The 14,146-nt window shown below is 48.3% G+C and overlaps 1 protein-coding gene across 3 annotated transcripts; it reads right to left on the bottom strand.

Annotated features, from left to right (window-relative positions):
- Nucleotides 1–233: 233 nt before the first annotated feature.
- Nucleotides 234–12,281, bottom strand: C16H1orf116 (chromosome 16 C1orf116 homolog). 3 transcript variants are annotated; one of them, XM_027564339.1, is made up of 4 exons: nucleotides 12,067–12,281; nucleotides 6,922–7,107; nucleotides 4,389–4,566; nucleotides 234–3,173 (listed from the first exon to the last, which is right to left on the bottom strand). In XM_027564339.1, the coding sequence occupies exons 2-4, from the start codon at nucleotides 7,024–7,026 to the stop codon at nucleotides 1,663–1,665; spliced, it is 1,794 nt and encodes a 597-aa protein (XP_027420140.1). In that variant the 5' UTR covers nucleotides 7,027–7,107; nucleotides 12,067–12,281; the 3' UTR covers nucleotides 234–1,662. The 3 variants fall into 3 exon arrangements, with proteins under 3 accessions (XP_027420140.1, XP_027420142.1, XP_027420143.1); XM_027564341.1 differs by lacking the exon at nucleotides 6,922–7,107 and having other exon boundaries at nucleotides 12,067–12,186; XM_027564342.1 differs by lacking the exons at nucleotides 4,389–4,566; nucleotides 6,922–7,107 and having other exon boundaries at nucleotides 12,067–12,164.
- Nucleotides 12,282–14,146: the final 1,865 nt, after the last annotated feature.

A 14,146-nucleotide genomic window follows, 5' to 3' on the forward strand; every position in this document is an offset into this window, starting at 1 on the left:
ATCGTGGACTCCAACCAGGTCACGTCTCTGAACAGTATTTATTTCCTAAGGGGAAGCAGGGGCTATGTCCAGCTATGTCCAATCTCCGGGCTTGTATTCGTAAGCCCATTCCACCTACCCACAGTACCCTCTGGTGTATTTGCAAGTTGCATGACTTGGTCAGGGAATTTGGGATTAATATGAGTCATTAGATGACTACTTTCCCAAATTAAATAAGAAGCCACAACACTAAATATGATCCTGAACATTTAATCTCTGCTGTTTCAGAAGACACTTTAGAGCTTGAAGAGCTTTCAGGTTAGACTTCTGCTGGTGACTGCCGGTCCTGAGGGTGCTGTGTGGATGGACAAGGGCCCTGCTGGAGGGGAGGGGCCTGCAGTGTGGGCAGGAATGGGAGCCCCAGCTCTGATGTCAGCTCTGTCACTAATGGCACAGTGACCATGATGAATCACTTCCCTTCCCTAACAGGATTGGATTAGAGTGTCTCTACAGTCCCTCCCAGCTCTGACAGTCTATAAATAAATAATTAGCAGAGAATGTAATGTGCTGATTTTCCATAGGAATTGAGGAAATCAAAAAATAACTTGCAATCACATAGACAAAGGCTTTCAAGAGTTTCTTGGTATTTACAATGTCTCTAGGCTTGAGTTCCTAACTCACTGTTGACCCAGCCCTGGCTTCAGTCCTATGCAGATGGGAGATCCAGAGCAGGAAAAACAGGGATCTCGGAGTCAGGGCCCGTCATAGTTTATTACTGAATTTAACAAGCCCAAGGACAAGACCTTCCCCAGGGGAAGTGTGATGTGTAGACATTCATCCCGCCTCCACAGACCAACAAGATTGTCAGGATGTGTCTGATCCTCAGGACTAAGGACAGTGAGAGAGGGCTGCAGACAGACTCCTTGGCTGTGGGCCCCTGTCCAGAAGGCCAGAAGCGAGAGGGGACTCCAGCAAAGGCTGAGCCAGTCTCCATCCACTGCCGGGATTCTGAGGGACCCACGTTTCACGTGACCCTGCATTTGCCTAATGTCACGGGTACAACTATTGTCTCATTTGACTATTTTTCTCAGGCTCAGCCATGCCTTTTCACTCAGTTCTAGGCTGAACTCTACCCGACATAAGAAAATTTTCAACCAGAGCAGAATTCTGAGCAATGACTCCTTGTGTCATATAAATAGCATCAGTGATATGTACAGCGAATAATACACACACACACACACACACACACACACACACGCATAGCCTCCTGTGGAAATCCTCTTCAGGATTATTTGCGCAGGCACTGAGGGCTTCCCGTGTGGCTCAGACGGTAAAGCGTCTTCTGCAATGCAGGAGACCCGGGTTCAATCCCTGGGTCAGGAAGATCCCCTGGAGAAGGGAATGGCAACCCACTCCAGTACTCTTGCCTGGAGAATCCCATGGACAGAGGAGCCTGGTGGGCTGCAGTCCATGGGGTTGCAAAGAGTCGGGCACGACTGAGTGACTTCACTTTCATTGGCACAGCTTCTCTGAATATAAATGTGTGCTCCAGTCTCTCTCCCAGAGAGAGGAGACCACTGGAGAGGAGCTGACCCCGTGTAGCTCCTGAGTCGAGCTCTGGGCCCCAGCCCGGGCAGTGGGGTGCGGGGCGGGGCTGTGTGGCTGGGGCTGGTGGCCAGTGGCCTACTCCTTCAGCAGGCCCAGCTTCTTCAGCGCCTCCCTTCTGTGTTCATCTGACACCCCCTTGGGGGAGATCCTGACACTGACACAGGGGGGCCGGGGCAGCTTATCTCGGCTCTGCCCCTGGAAAGACAGGCGCTTGGGGCCCCCCTCCTGCTCCAGGTCAGCCAGCTTGCCCACCTGGATACCCTCGAAGTCCTTCCCGGTGCCCAAGGAGGCTGGGCGCGGCCGGGAATTACGCAAGACGCTGGGCGAGATCCTGTCCAGGAAGGAGCCTTTTTCCAGAGAGGTGCTGGTTTGGGGGCTGGAAGCCTTCTCGGCTGAGAGGTAGCTGCTCAGCCCGATGCCTGACCGTTCCAGGGTGTTGGACTTGAAGCTCATCTGTCTGAGGCCAGGGACGCCGCTCTCCTGGAGGGTTAGCCCGGAGTCTGGCTTCCGCTGAGTCAGGGGACTGTGTGCCCGCGGGCCCTTCGGGATAGGAATTGGTGTGGATTTGGCAGCTGGAGCTGTCCCCGGAGTGGATTCCTGGGCGGGAACCAGAACCTTGCCTGGAGAAGGTGGCTGGGCCAGAGCTGGTGCTTTCCCTGGAGAAGGGCCCTGCGTGGGTGCAGCGGCCGGGGCCCTTCCGGGGACCTGAGCTGGGGCCGGGGACACGGCCTGAACGCCAGTCTCCTTGAGCCTGACGGAGGGCCTACTTAAGCGGGGGCTGGGCTCCTCCTGGTCCTGCGGCAGCCCCAGCTTCTCCAGTGCTTCCCTGCGTGCTTTCCTCTGCTCCTGCAGCGAGGACGAGGCGGGGCTGGGGTCCCCGGGCGCAGCCTCCGAGTGGCGGGACAGCCGGTTCTGGGGGTCGCTGTGGAAACTGCTGCGGCTGCTCTTCAGGACAATGTTTGGCGGCAGTTTCCGGGGCTTAGGGGCCGTGAGGGGGGCCGGCCGGGCACTTGGATGGCCCCCTGACAGGACGGCCGCATCTCCAGAGCCTGCATCCCGAGAGGACACCAAGGGAGGAGGCCGAGGTGGCACAGGTTCCCCGGTTGAGCCTTTCTCACTGGCTTTTTGGGACATGGCCTCTGGAGCAGGCTCCCTGTTTCTCTGGGAGCTAAGTGATGGGTGGACCTGGGGCCTGGGGCTCAGCTCCCCTGGTCCTCTGGGCAGGCTGCCTTGCCCACGCTGCTGGGGCTGAGTGTCCCGGAAAGCCTCCGGTGGGGGAATGAGTGCCCCGTCCAGCTCAAGGGCAGCGTCTGGGGGTGTGGCCAGTGTCTGCCTGGGCTCACGGCTCTGGCTGACCTGCTCTGTCTCAGGTCCCGAGACAAGTCCCTCGGATCCCCCTGGATTATGGCTGTTAGTCAGGGTGGTGCTTTTTCTGAGGTTCTGGTTTCTGCCGATGTGGATATTTCTGGGGAGGCTGTAGGAGCCAGACCTGAGGCCCAGGCTTTGGGGCCCAGGTGGATGAGCTGAGCTGAATGGAGTCACTCTTTTTGGCTCTGGTACTCGGCCAGTTATTTCCTCTGGATGTCCTGTAAGAGTCAGGGGGACAGGTGAAGAAGAGTAGGCAGTGAGAACCCTGGTGTCAAGGGGAAAGAAAACACCTCCCACACTCTGATCTCCAAGTCGCAACAGATGGGTTTTTGTCTGCTTGTTGTTGTTGTCTCTTTGTTCTTGAAGGACAACGCTTTTGTCTGGATATTATTTAGACAACAGATCAATCTTAGCAGATTTATTTCAACCAAGGGTTAGGATTTCCTGGTGGCTGGGCAAAGGGCAGCCCAGACAGCTCTGTGTCCCTGACTCAGGTACTTCCTAACCTCTACAGATACAGGATGGTTGGGATTCAGGACAGTCCCTCTCGCTGTCCTGGGGCTCCTAGGTAACTGAGTCCAGTGGAAAGCACTGAGCTTAAACAGCATCAACAAGTGATTTGCTCTTGCCTCACCAGGCATCTGCCTTCTTCCACCTCCACTTCCTGTAAACACCTGGATGACTCTGTAATGGCCACAGCTGTGTCTGCGCCACAGGGTGATATGAGCTCTTCCCTTCCAGTGAGTAAGCACAAGCATCAGGCCCACTGGGCCAGGAAATCAGCGCCAGGCAGCAGGGGCAGTCCCACGTCCCCACTTCCTGCTGTATCACCACAGACAGAGGGTCTAACATATTGTCAATAAATACTTGCCAAGTGTATGAAGAAGTGATTGCAGTCCTAATACCAATGGGACTGTCTTCTTGGGATGTATGGCCACACTCACATGCCATCTTTGTCTCCATCTACTGAGCCGCAACATCATTTCACACTCTCTCACAAGGCCCTCAAGGTGCCACCCACTGAAATTAAGGGAGCCCCTCCCTCTTCTTATCTCCTGCAGCCTCATCCTCTGGGTCACCCAGATTAGCTCCCCAGACTGACTCAGGTTTTCCAGGGCCAACCACCCACCCCTCGCTGCTTCTCTCCCCCACCTTGGTGGTCATATGGCTTTAGAATGTCTCCATAAGAGAGTGGGAGCTGGTCAAATCCCCTTCCCTCCTAGACTTTTGATACTTCATACAAAGGCACAAGAAGCTATCTTGGACAATCCCTCCTTCCCTCCAGGGACAAGGTTTTATTCTAGCCACAAGTAGAGAGGAGAGTGCTTGTTCCTTCTTCTGCCCATGACTCTTAGAGCAGAGGGCAGACAAGAGGGAAAGCGGCCAGGAGGATGTAGTCTTTTTTTGTTTTTTTTTTAGACAGTCTGTCTTACCCTGGGGGGCAGGCTGGGTCTTGGGCAGTGCTCGGGGACCCTGGGGAGTTGTGGCTTGCTCAGACTTTTCGGTGGACAGCCCGCTGTCAGCCTCGGTGTCCAGGGAACCAATGGTTTCCTCCAGGAAGAGCAGACACTCCTTCTCTTCAGCGGACAGGAAGTCGTAGCTGCTGTCACTCTGGAGTGAGGAGAGGGCGGGGGAGCTGTGACAGGCAGCTCTCCAGAAACTGGTGGGGCCCAAGAGCCACCCTGCCTTGGGGAAGGAATGCCGAAGAACCGGACACCTGCCCACCATGCCACTCTGCAGACCTGTTGGAGCTGCTTCCTGAAGCCGCAAGCACCAGGAGGGCAGAGCCTGTCGGGCTGCGGTCCCCCTGGCACCCAGCTCTGACAGCTGGGCAGGCAGACTGCAAAGGGCTTTTCATTTGCTAAGTCCTGGGTGGAACGCTTACGGGCACAGATTAGAAGGTCCTGGGTTCTACTTCCTCTGTGTGACCTATGTCAAGTACTTCAACTTTGTGTATAACATAATGATTTGATCTTACACCTGAAGCAATACCTAAAATGGTATTGCTTTGAACTTTTCAAAGTACTTCTGCATCCTTGATCTGGCATGTCAAGGACAGTATGAGAACAAACAGGAAAGAGAGTCAACTACTCGCTGCCAGGCCAATAGGAACAGTGGCATGACTGGTCACAGATAAATTCACTAAATAATTTATACTTGACTTTGAAATGCATTCCACGCAGAATTTTTCTTCCCCTTGTGTATTTACTTTCCTGATGGCATTTGGCTCTGGCTAACATTAAAAAAAGTGTGCATTTCTTAAGCAAATATTAACTTAAGGCAGGAAGGTGGACAGACTGGTATAGGGAGAGGGGAGAGCAACTTAGTGTTAAATATTATGCAGAAATTGAGATACATGTTTTTATTATGAAAAAGCACACAGGCATGTTTGGAAGAACAGGTTATGGCCATTTCAGATTCTTACTGCCGTGTTCTGCAAAGCCAGGAAGATCCATTGAATAGCTGTTCTCCAAAGTTGAAGGTTGAAGGGAGGACAAAAAGGGCAGATGGGAATACAGGAGATTTGGCCTGAGTCCCTTCCTAGTGTCTCTACCCTTCTTCCTAATGTTTGAGTCACTGCAGAGTTATATATTCTTCAGACTCATTCAGATGGCCAGGAAAGATTTTGAGAAAACCCTGAAAATATCTCAGGCGGAGGGGAAATGGTTGTTGGAATGACTTTTCCAGTCCCTCAGGCTCCATAAGGAGTCATCTGTCAGTTGATTGAGGGAGGCCTACATGTCAAGGGAAGTCCCAAATATAGCCCTTAGAAGCCTTGATGCTGGCTCCAGAGGTTCTGTGAACAAAATCTTCTTTATTGCCCTCTTCTTCCTAAAATAGTCTTGCCAAGACTCCAGCTCTGAATTTCTCCTTTGTGGGTGATTCATTTTGACAACCTTTAACTCCTGCCACATTCTGTGTCCAGTGCTATGTAACTATTCACGTTGGTCTCTGCCTAACAGACAGGAAGCTATCTCTGTCGCCCCATCACCTAGGGTCAAAAAGAAATTATATACAGATTGTCTGCACTTTCAGCTTCTGTGCATTATGTGCTGCTTTTTCTACTCCATTTTTACGTATTAAAACTCACCAACTAAACATCTTCAACATTCAGTAGAGATCATTATGATCTTTAAACTTTGAAATATCTCTACATATAGGATATAGAGCAATAAAGTATACATTATCAAGGGTTATCATGTATGTGATAAGCACCTATAACAAAAGAATGCTTATATTTGGACATAGGGCAGACTTATTTTTTGACACCAATCTTATAGTAATTGAGATTTAAATCCATGCCCAGAAAAACTACAACTTATTACATGTCACAAATAAACACAATGATTTTGGAAGATTCTCAATCTCTACTTACAGATAGGCTATTTCTTTTCTAGATGGAGGCAGGTACTAAATGCTTTACATGTGTTTCATTTATTCCTCTCAAGAACCCTATGAATTCAGGATTAACATTATCCTCATCTTAAAACTGAAACTTGGAGAAATAAAGTAATTTGCCCAAGATCATGGAGCTTCTATACAGAGAACCCAGATCTGCTTGGCTCCAGAACCCAGGCTCTTAACTGCTATGTGCTGTTTGATCTTTGTGAAAGACTGAAGTGAGGCTGCTCATTGCAGAGGACTAGAGGAATCCACAGGGATCTACACTCTGTTTTCACTGTGGCCTGAGATCACTGACCCATTCTCTCATCTGAATTAAACCTCCCAACCTAATGAGAACTGGGAAAAAGTCTCATTTGTCTTATTACTGTCTGGGGTTGTCCCACCCTATTCTGTATAGAAGCGGGGGTGACTCAGAGGCAAAATACTGCCTGGCGTGCTTCACTCCCTGACGAGGAAGATGAAAGACAAGGAGCAGTGAGCAAGGATGGTGGTGGGCAGGGCAGGGCAGGGCAGGGCAGGGTGCAGAGAGCGGGCCAGGCTGCAGACAGAGAGAGTACGTACAGATCCAGAGCGGGTGGAGGTGGTGCTCATCATACTGTCGCAGCTGCCGACTCGGGTCGCGGGTTCCAAGCCAGGCCCTGCTGGCCACAGCTCTCTCTCGGGCATCGCCTGAAGCAAGGTGCAGGGGTGGTGAAAGGGGCTCCCGGAGGGGAAGTGAAGGGAAGTGAAGAATGTCCCAGGCTGGGCCTGAAAAGAGAAGAATCAAAGCCATGTGTGAGCTGAGCCAGGCTCCAGCGAGGCTCTGCCCAGGCCCTGGAGCAGCATGGCGCCCGGGACACCAAGCAAGCAGAGAGCTGGAAGGGGCCATGCTCAGCCATGCCCAGACCCTGGCCCCCAGCCTGCACCAGGGACACACAAGCTGGACACACACGTGCAGGAGGACGGACGTAGGTGGTGGAGAAGCAGGTCAGCAGAAGGGAGGCTCCATCGTTTCTCTCAGTCACTTTTTTTCTCTGAACCAGGGAACTTAACCTAGATTTTCATTACTAGCATTGGTATTACAGGGGTTAAACCTTGGGTTCTGAAGAGTAGCTGGATCTGGGTTCCAATTCCAGTTCCAACATTTACAGTGATGTGATTTGAGGCAAATTACTGAGTCTGTTTTTCCTCGTTAAATAGGGTTAATAATAATTAGATTAAATGAGAACAGTTAGCACAGTTTAGTTGGTAGTAAATTAGCAAATGCTTAGGAATAAATGAGTAACTACTACTGTTTTTGTAATAAGAAAAAGACAAGATCCAACTTGGATCAAAGTAGACTGAAGCAAGGGAAACAAAACTGTTGTTGTTGTTGTTTTTTTAAAGGAACAGGGGCAAAATAGTACCTACCTCAAAGGGTTGTCATGAATTTATAATGAGATACTCCATTTAAAACACTTTGTGCAGTGTGCAGCCCTGTAATTGTCAGCTGCTACCATAGCCACATCATCAACATCATCGTGATGGGTCCCACCACAGCCACCATCATCATCCAAGTCTGGGAGGTGTGTGCACGGCACCCCAGTGGTTGACACAGACCTAGTTCCTCTCTCATGCATCACCCCCTCTGAGGCTGCACGTATTCCCAGTGAGGTTCCCTAATCTGTCTTGAACAAGAGCAAAGTCCTAGGTAGCTTCCTTCCAACTCCAACTCACAGGGAAAGAACGGCTTCAATTTTATTGTGCCAACAGAAATAGCAAAGGAAGGTTAGTGCCATCTGTCTTCAGGAAGTCCTGGGGGTTTTCATATGCCTGTCCGTGGGGAAAACTCCACCACAGTTGGAAAGGCCAAAGGTGACTCTCCCATGTTAAAATGAAATTCTAGAAGAATTAAGACTAAAAGACAGTTCCAAGATCAAGAAAGGACATGGGGCAAGAGTTTAGAATTAGAATATAGTTTGTTGGATTCTGAATCCATGTTTTCCTCACAATGCCATGTCTTATTTTCTACCGTCTTTTCCTACGCTCCCAGTAAGAGGAAAAATGTCCTGGAAAACTGACTTTGATTTGACATCTTGAGATTTGGGGTTCAGATTCTAGGGCAGGTTGTCTTTTCAGCCTGTACCAACAGTTGCTTCCAATGCCAAAGTCAGGTTTGGGCTGTGCTGGGGGAGTCAGCCTGCCAAGCACCTCAAGCTGACAAGCACAAGGCCTCCCAGAGCTCTTCTCCTGCTGGGGTGGAGGTCCCCAAGTGCCACAGGCAGGGAGGGGCAGAACAATGGAGAAGGAAGAGGGTCAATCCCTTGTGAGCAAGGTATGTATAGTTCACGAGGGCCCAGAGCCTCTTAGGAGACAGAGAGGGGACCAGAGGGGACAGAGATGAAGTGCAGTGATGAATCAACATGGGTGAAGATAACTCCTGGGTTTCCTTCACAAGTTCCTTCACTAGTTCCCCATTATCCAAAACCCCAATGAAACAAACGTGAGAAGTCATGCGAGGTGAAGTTCAGTCACCTCAGCTAGCCTCTCCCTTAATGACTGACTAGGTCACTGACTTCCAAAGGTACTAACTCATTTCTAACATTCTGTAGGGTTGAGACCAACAAAGAGGATCCATCCCTCATCTCTCATCCATTAGCCTAGGCACACAGAAGGCACTCAAAAAATGCTAGATGAAGACACTTGTCGTTCATTCTAGAGTCTACTGAGTTGCACTGTTAGAAGGTCTCTCTTTTGGCTTATACACTATTACTGCAAGCTCTTTTCCAAATATTTTATTTCCCAGAAAATATGTGCCTTAATGGAGTTTTGGGAAACACCTTCAGTTACAGTAACATTTATCAGCCCCAGTAGGCCCAGGGCATGCAAAACTTTATTAAAACAAAGGTATTGTTTCCAAGAAGTCAGTGTAGGTCCAAGGGTCTGTTTTATTGGCTCTAGCTTTCCTATCTGTAACATTGGGGCAGTAACTGCTAAAAGTGACTCACTGTAATTAATGGAATGTTCTCTGTGAACAGATGAGCAGATGCTGCCTTTTCCTTTCAGAGAAAAATGACTGCCTTGTTCTTTCAAGCATGCATCAGACTTTACAGGGGTTTGCTAGCCTCTCCTTCCTCCAAGGGAAGCCTATTACACTCTCACTTTGGAACCAAGGATGGCTTGAAGCAGCTGGAAGAGATAGAAACAATATGAACAGCACTGCTTCAAAAAACACAGTAGGGTATAGTCTATAAAGTGCTTTCAGATATGCTAATTGAGTTTTTTTTTTTTTTTTTAAACTGCTAGCTTAGGCAGGATGTGATATTTTCTCCATTTGACAGCTAAGAAATCTGGGGTTCTTTCTAACCCCTTCCTATGGGAAGTATGAAACGATCTATGTAACTGCATGTATGGGACAGCCTGTGGCTCCCAGCCCTTCTAGAGGGTATCACAAAGGCTTTCCACACGCAAGAGGGCCGTGTACCTAAAAAAGGACCATTGGCCACCCTTGATTAAACACGGAAAACCCCAGGAACATCCTCTTTTGAAAATTCAGCTTTTTGTCCCAACAACACATATTTCCAGAGTAAAGAAATGACATTAAATGCCGCTGACGCTCAAGTAAGCATGACAGAATCACCACAGAGATTAACCTGAAGCTGAAACCAAAGCCGAATGAGCCTCAATGTGCTTCCACCTCCTCTCCACACCCAGTGTTCTGATCCCCAAAGTCTGAACTGTGAAGACGCCTTCTCTTCTTCCTACTCTCTCTCCTTCCCTCACCAGGCTGACCTGACCTGGATGCTGCATTTCCTTCCACCAACTTTACAACCTTGAAACTTGGGGGTTGTTTCAGGGCGGCCATTGAAATCTGTGGTATTTCTACTTGATAAGTGGAGCAACAGGCAAAACACTCAAGGTGAGAGTTTGGTATCTTTCAATACTGACCTCTTTGGGCAGCTTGAGGGGAGAAAGGAATGGATTAAGAGATGTGCACAGCCTGTATCAGGGTCACCCGTGCAAAGGCATATTAAATATTAACTACTCCCTGAAGCCAGCCAAGCCTTGGAGGAGAGTAAAAAAATGGCATGTGGCATTCTGGTGTCTGGACGGGGTGGGGTGGGAAGAGGGCTTCAGCCTCACTCCTATTTGGCTTCTCTGTACCTCCTGAACAATCTGAAGGCCCTCTTGCCACCCTCCTCCCATGAAACCACCCAAAATCCTCTAAGAACTCATCTCTCTCCCCAGTGGTCAAAGAGATTTCCTATCTCCAGGTCTCCAGTTCTCCTGCTGACCAGTCAAATGTGCCTTGGGCTGGAGAACATCCTAAGAAGGCCAAGAAGACTAAAAGTTGCACTGTATGTGTATCCCTCTCCACAAGCACATGGGCAGGTTTCCATGTAAGTTTAGGCAATTATATAGTTGCCTCTTTCACCAGTGGAGTTAGAGAGAGTGGGGTGGAAACATCCCCTGTGCAGAAGAGCTTTGCTTGATATCACAGCTCATCTTTATTGTTGACAAGGTCACCATCTGTGGCAGCCTTCAGTCAGTGAGCTTGGCGGGCTGGTTCTGGGGTGTGGGCTGAACTAGAGCCTAAAGGTTCAGGTGCCAGGAAGAAACCCAATATATTCATTCAGGGCTTGTGTGCCACGCTCTGGGATCCTGACACTAGATCTTCCCACTTCCTTTTTTCTGGAAGCAGGAGGAAAAGGCATGAAGTTAAGGAAGAGAGTGTTAACCCCCACAAGCTAGATGACAGAGAGCTGACTTATTACTCTGACTTGACTTCTACACCCAGTGTCCATGTGCTGGGAGACTGCCACACATACTGCCAATTGGGACACCTGAAAGAACGCGAAGCAAACCACAGCACTGGTCTGGTTCTCCTCTCTGGACCTTGCCACAGTGCATTCTAATAGGAATTCCTACTAGATTTGACATGCTCTGGTGAAGTATTAATGTGGGTGGGGCCCTGGCACAGTTGAGTAGCTTCCAGTTTGCCAGTCCTTGTGTCTATTAACAGGCAAAGTAAGAAATTTAATGAGGTTGAACTCAAATAGGCTTGACTTTGCAACCAGATTATCCGTGGGTTTCCAAAGATGAGCTGGTAACCTGACTTGGAGTTTTTCCAATGTAACCAAACCTCACATAGCCTTACAAACAACCTAGCATGGCTCACACCTTCCACACCCTTCCACAAGGAGCTCCATTATCGCACGCGCGCGTGCACACACACACACACACACTGAACACACACACACCGCACTTTTTATTTAAATAAAGATAGACATTGAGTTGATAAAGCTATGGGAAAATTTCCTGTTAGAAATGCAATGGAAAAACAAAGCACTTTTCCTCCCCTGGGCGATTTTCCATTTCTACTCCACCTACTCCAAATATTCTCTTCCAAAATCACAACTCAATTTCAATTGCGCAGAGTTGGAAATTTCTAAAGCAAATCTGTATTCTTTTCTTGTTGCCTGCATAATATGCTTTATCCAACCTAAACAGGCAGATGAAAAAAAAAAAAAAAAAGAAATAAAAAAATAAACAAACGCGTCTCAGCCCTAGTCTCCAGAAAAGCACTCCTGTCTCCAGCTATCAACCTACTCTGGTGCCCTACTGGACTCAGAGAGTTGAGGAAGAGAGAGGAAAGTTATAAAGGGCTCAACTCTGTAGTTCTGACTTCCCACGAAGACCCCGACTCTTGCTGCAGAGTAAGCAATAGTTGGTTAGTAATTAACTCACCTTCAATGGGCGGGTGACTGAAGAGAGGAAAAGAAGAGAATACCCTCGTATTACAAAGGGCGAAGACGGAGACGGAGACAGAGGCAGCGTGCCCAGTCTCCTACTGCTTTCGTCTTCTGACCTCTTCCTGACTCACCTGGACAGGTAAGGGCTTCATCCGCGCGGCCTCACCCCACCCAGCCCGACTCCCAGCCAATCCCAGGCCTCCCTCCCCTCGTCTGCTTCCAGCTGTTTCCCCGGGGAGGGCGCGGGCGGGGTCGGCTCACTTGGCCAATCGCCTCCGGCCCTCCTTCCCTCGCTGAGAGCCAATAGAGAGCCTTTAACCACAGCCAAGGGCCGGGAGGAGGAGCCGCTGGTTTGGGCTGAGGCTTGGACAAGAGATGGCCTGTTATCCCTTTAAAAAATCTTGATACAGTTGATACAGAGACACGCAGTCCACTGGGCAGTGTGCTTTTCCGTGCGCCTGTATGAAGCTTGAATTTCTATCTGTAACTACCTTCTTCTTCTCGAAGTATTCCCCTGAATTATTCAAGGTAAAAATCCTTTGTGACCAGTTTTGCTAGTCGCTTTTCCAGTCTTTCAGAGACACTGTCGTCCTTAAGTGTTTTCCCAGCAGCTCATAATCCTAGCAGCTCCACTCAGGACCACGGATGAAGGCGTCTAAGGACAGGGACGCTGGCCCTGAGACACCGTGACAAAGATCTTCGGGGGGAAATAAAACTGTTTTCTCTCTCAGGAGATCCCTATTCTGATGAAAAAACGGACTGGACAGCCTTGAAGGAGAGAACATGTACGCCGTCGTTTGGGTCTCTGGTCTTTTAGCTGTGTGTGGAAGGTAGCAATGAATATGAAGAAATAAAAACGAAAGAAGCTACCAATCAGTTCTGCAACTCCTATCTCCTTCCAATGGCAGATTTCTGGTACCTGTAGTTAAAAGATCTGGAAGAAAGTAGGGCGAAGATAGTAGGTGAGAGAATCCAAAGCTTTCAGGAAGGAGTCTTCCTCTAGGAATGGCAATCACTTTCACCAGATATACCTTTTGCTTGGAAACTGGATTTTCCTGGATATATGGTATCCTCGATACCAAAGGGCAGGAAGAAAAATTAAAATCAATGCACATAGTAATTGCCAACATTTTGTTAAAACTCTTGCTATGCACTGGGAATTGTGCTGTGCTAAGCATTTTCATACATCATTTCATTTATTCTTTATTTGAAAAGTAGGCACTATTATTATACAAATTTTTACAAAAAGGAGAAATGACTTGCTCAAGATCATGTAGCTAGGACGTGTCAGAGCACGGATTTCAACTCAGGCAGTATGATGCTAAGTTTGCCTTGTATTAATATGATACCAATCATTCTCTATTTTGGAGAAAAATCCTAAGTAGGAAACGTGAAGTACACAGATAATGTGCAGGTCTAATTCCAATAACTAGACTCACCCTTCTTGCCTCATTTCTGTCCTGTAGCTGTTTCTGTCCTTTAGAACAAGAATGACACATGACTTTCATCTTTTCCCTGTGTAATCTCTGCAGTTGTGATCATTGCAGAAGGGCACTGATCATGGGGCTAAAGTACAGAAGAGGCAGGGCAGGACTAGTGAGGAGAAAGGAGGTTTGAGGAAGCCTGGAATAACTAGCACCTATCAGTGCATGTGGATAACAGAGCTGCCTGAGCATTTAGTCAGCTGACTGATGATCTCTCTTCCTAATGTGTCATTCAAATATGTATGATGTCATGATACTAACAAAACAGGAAGGGCATCTCCAAATCAGTTCAATGCAACTAGAATTACACCCAAGGATTCAGTCACTGAAGCTGATCCAGCTTCATAGGTGTGCGATTTGAATACTTGCTTAAAAAAAATGAATTGACCTATGAGCATTAACCTCAAAGATGAGAGGAGGCATAGTCTTGTTTGTGAACAGTTTTTCAGTTTATAGTAAAATTAGAATAATTAGGAAGGGCCCCTATTTTTTCCCAGGTAGAAGTAGGGACATAGACAAAATGATCTTACTATTGCTCTCTTTCCTTTTTTCAAAAAAATTCTTTTTTTTGAAAATGATGATATATTTCAG

The sequence above is a fragment of the Bos indicus x Bos taurus genome, chromosome 16 (assembly GCF_003369695.1).
Source record: "Bos indicus x Bos taurus breed Angus x Brahman F1 hybrid chromosome 16, Bos_hybrid_MaternalHap_v2.0, whole genome shotgun sequence".
NCBI lineage: Eukaryota > Metazoa > Chordata > Mammalia > Artiodactyla > Bovidae > Bos > Bos indicus x Bos taurus.

Bases quoted from the DNA above. Each gene is read 5' to 3' on its own strand.
- C16H1orf116 (XM_027564339.1), bottom strand. From the start codon at position 7,026: ATGCCCGAGAGAGAGCTGTGGCCAGCAGGGCCTGGCTTGGAACCCGCG. The intron at 4,567-6,921 runs GTACGTACTCTC...TCCTCACTCCAG, and splicing joins CCTCCACCCGCTCTGGATCT to AGTGACAGCAGCTACGACTT. The intron at 3,174-4,388 runs GTAAGACAGACT...TGACTCTTACAG, and splicing joins GACCCAGCCTGCCCCCCAGG to GACATCCAGAGGAAATAACT.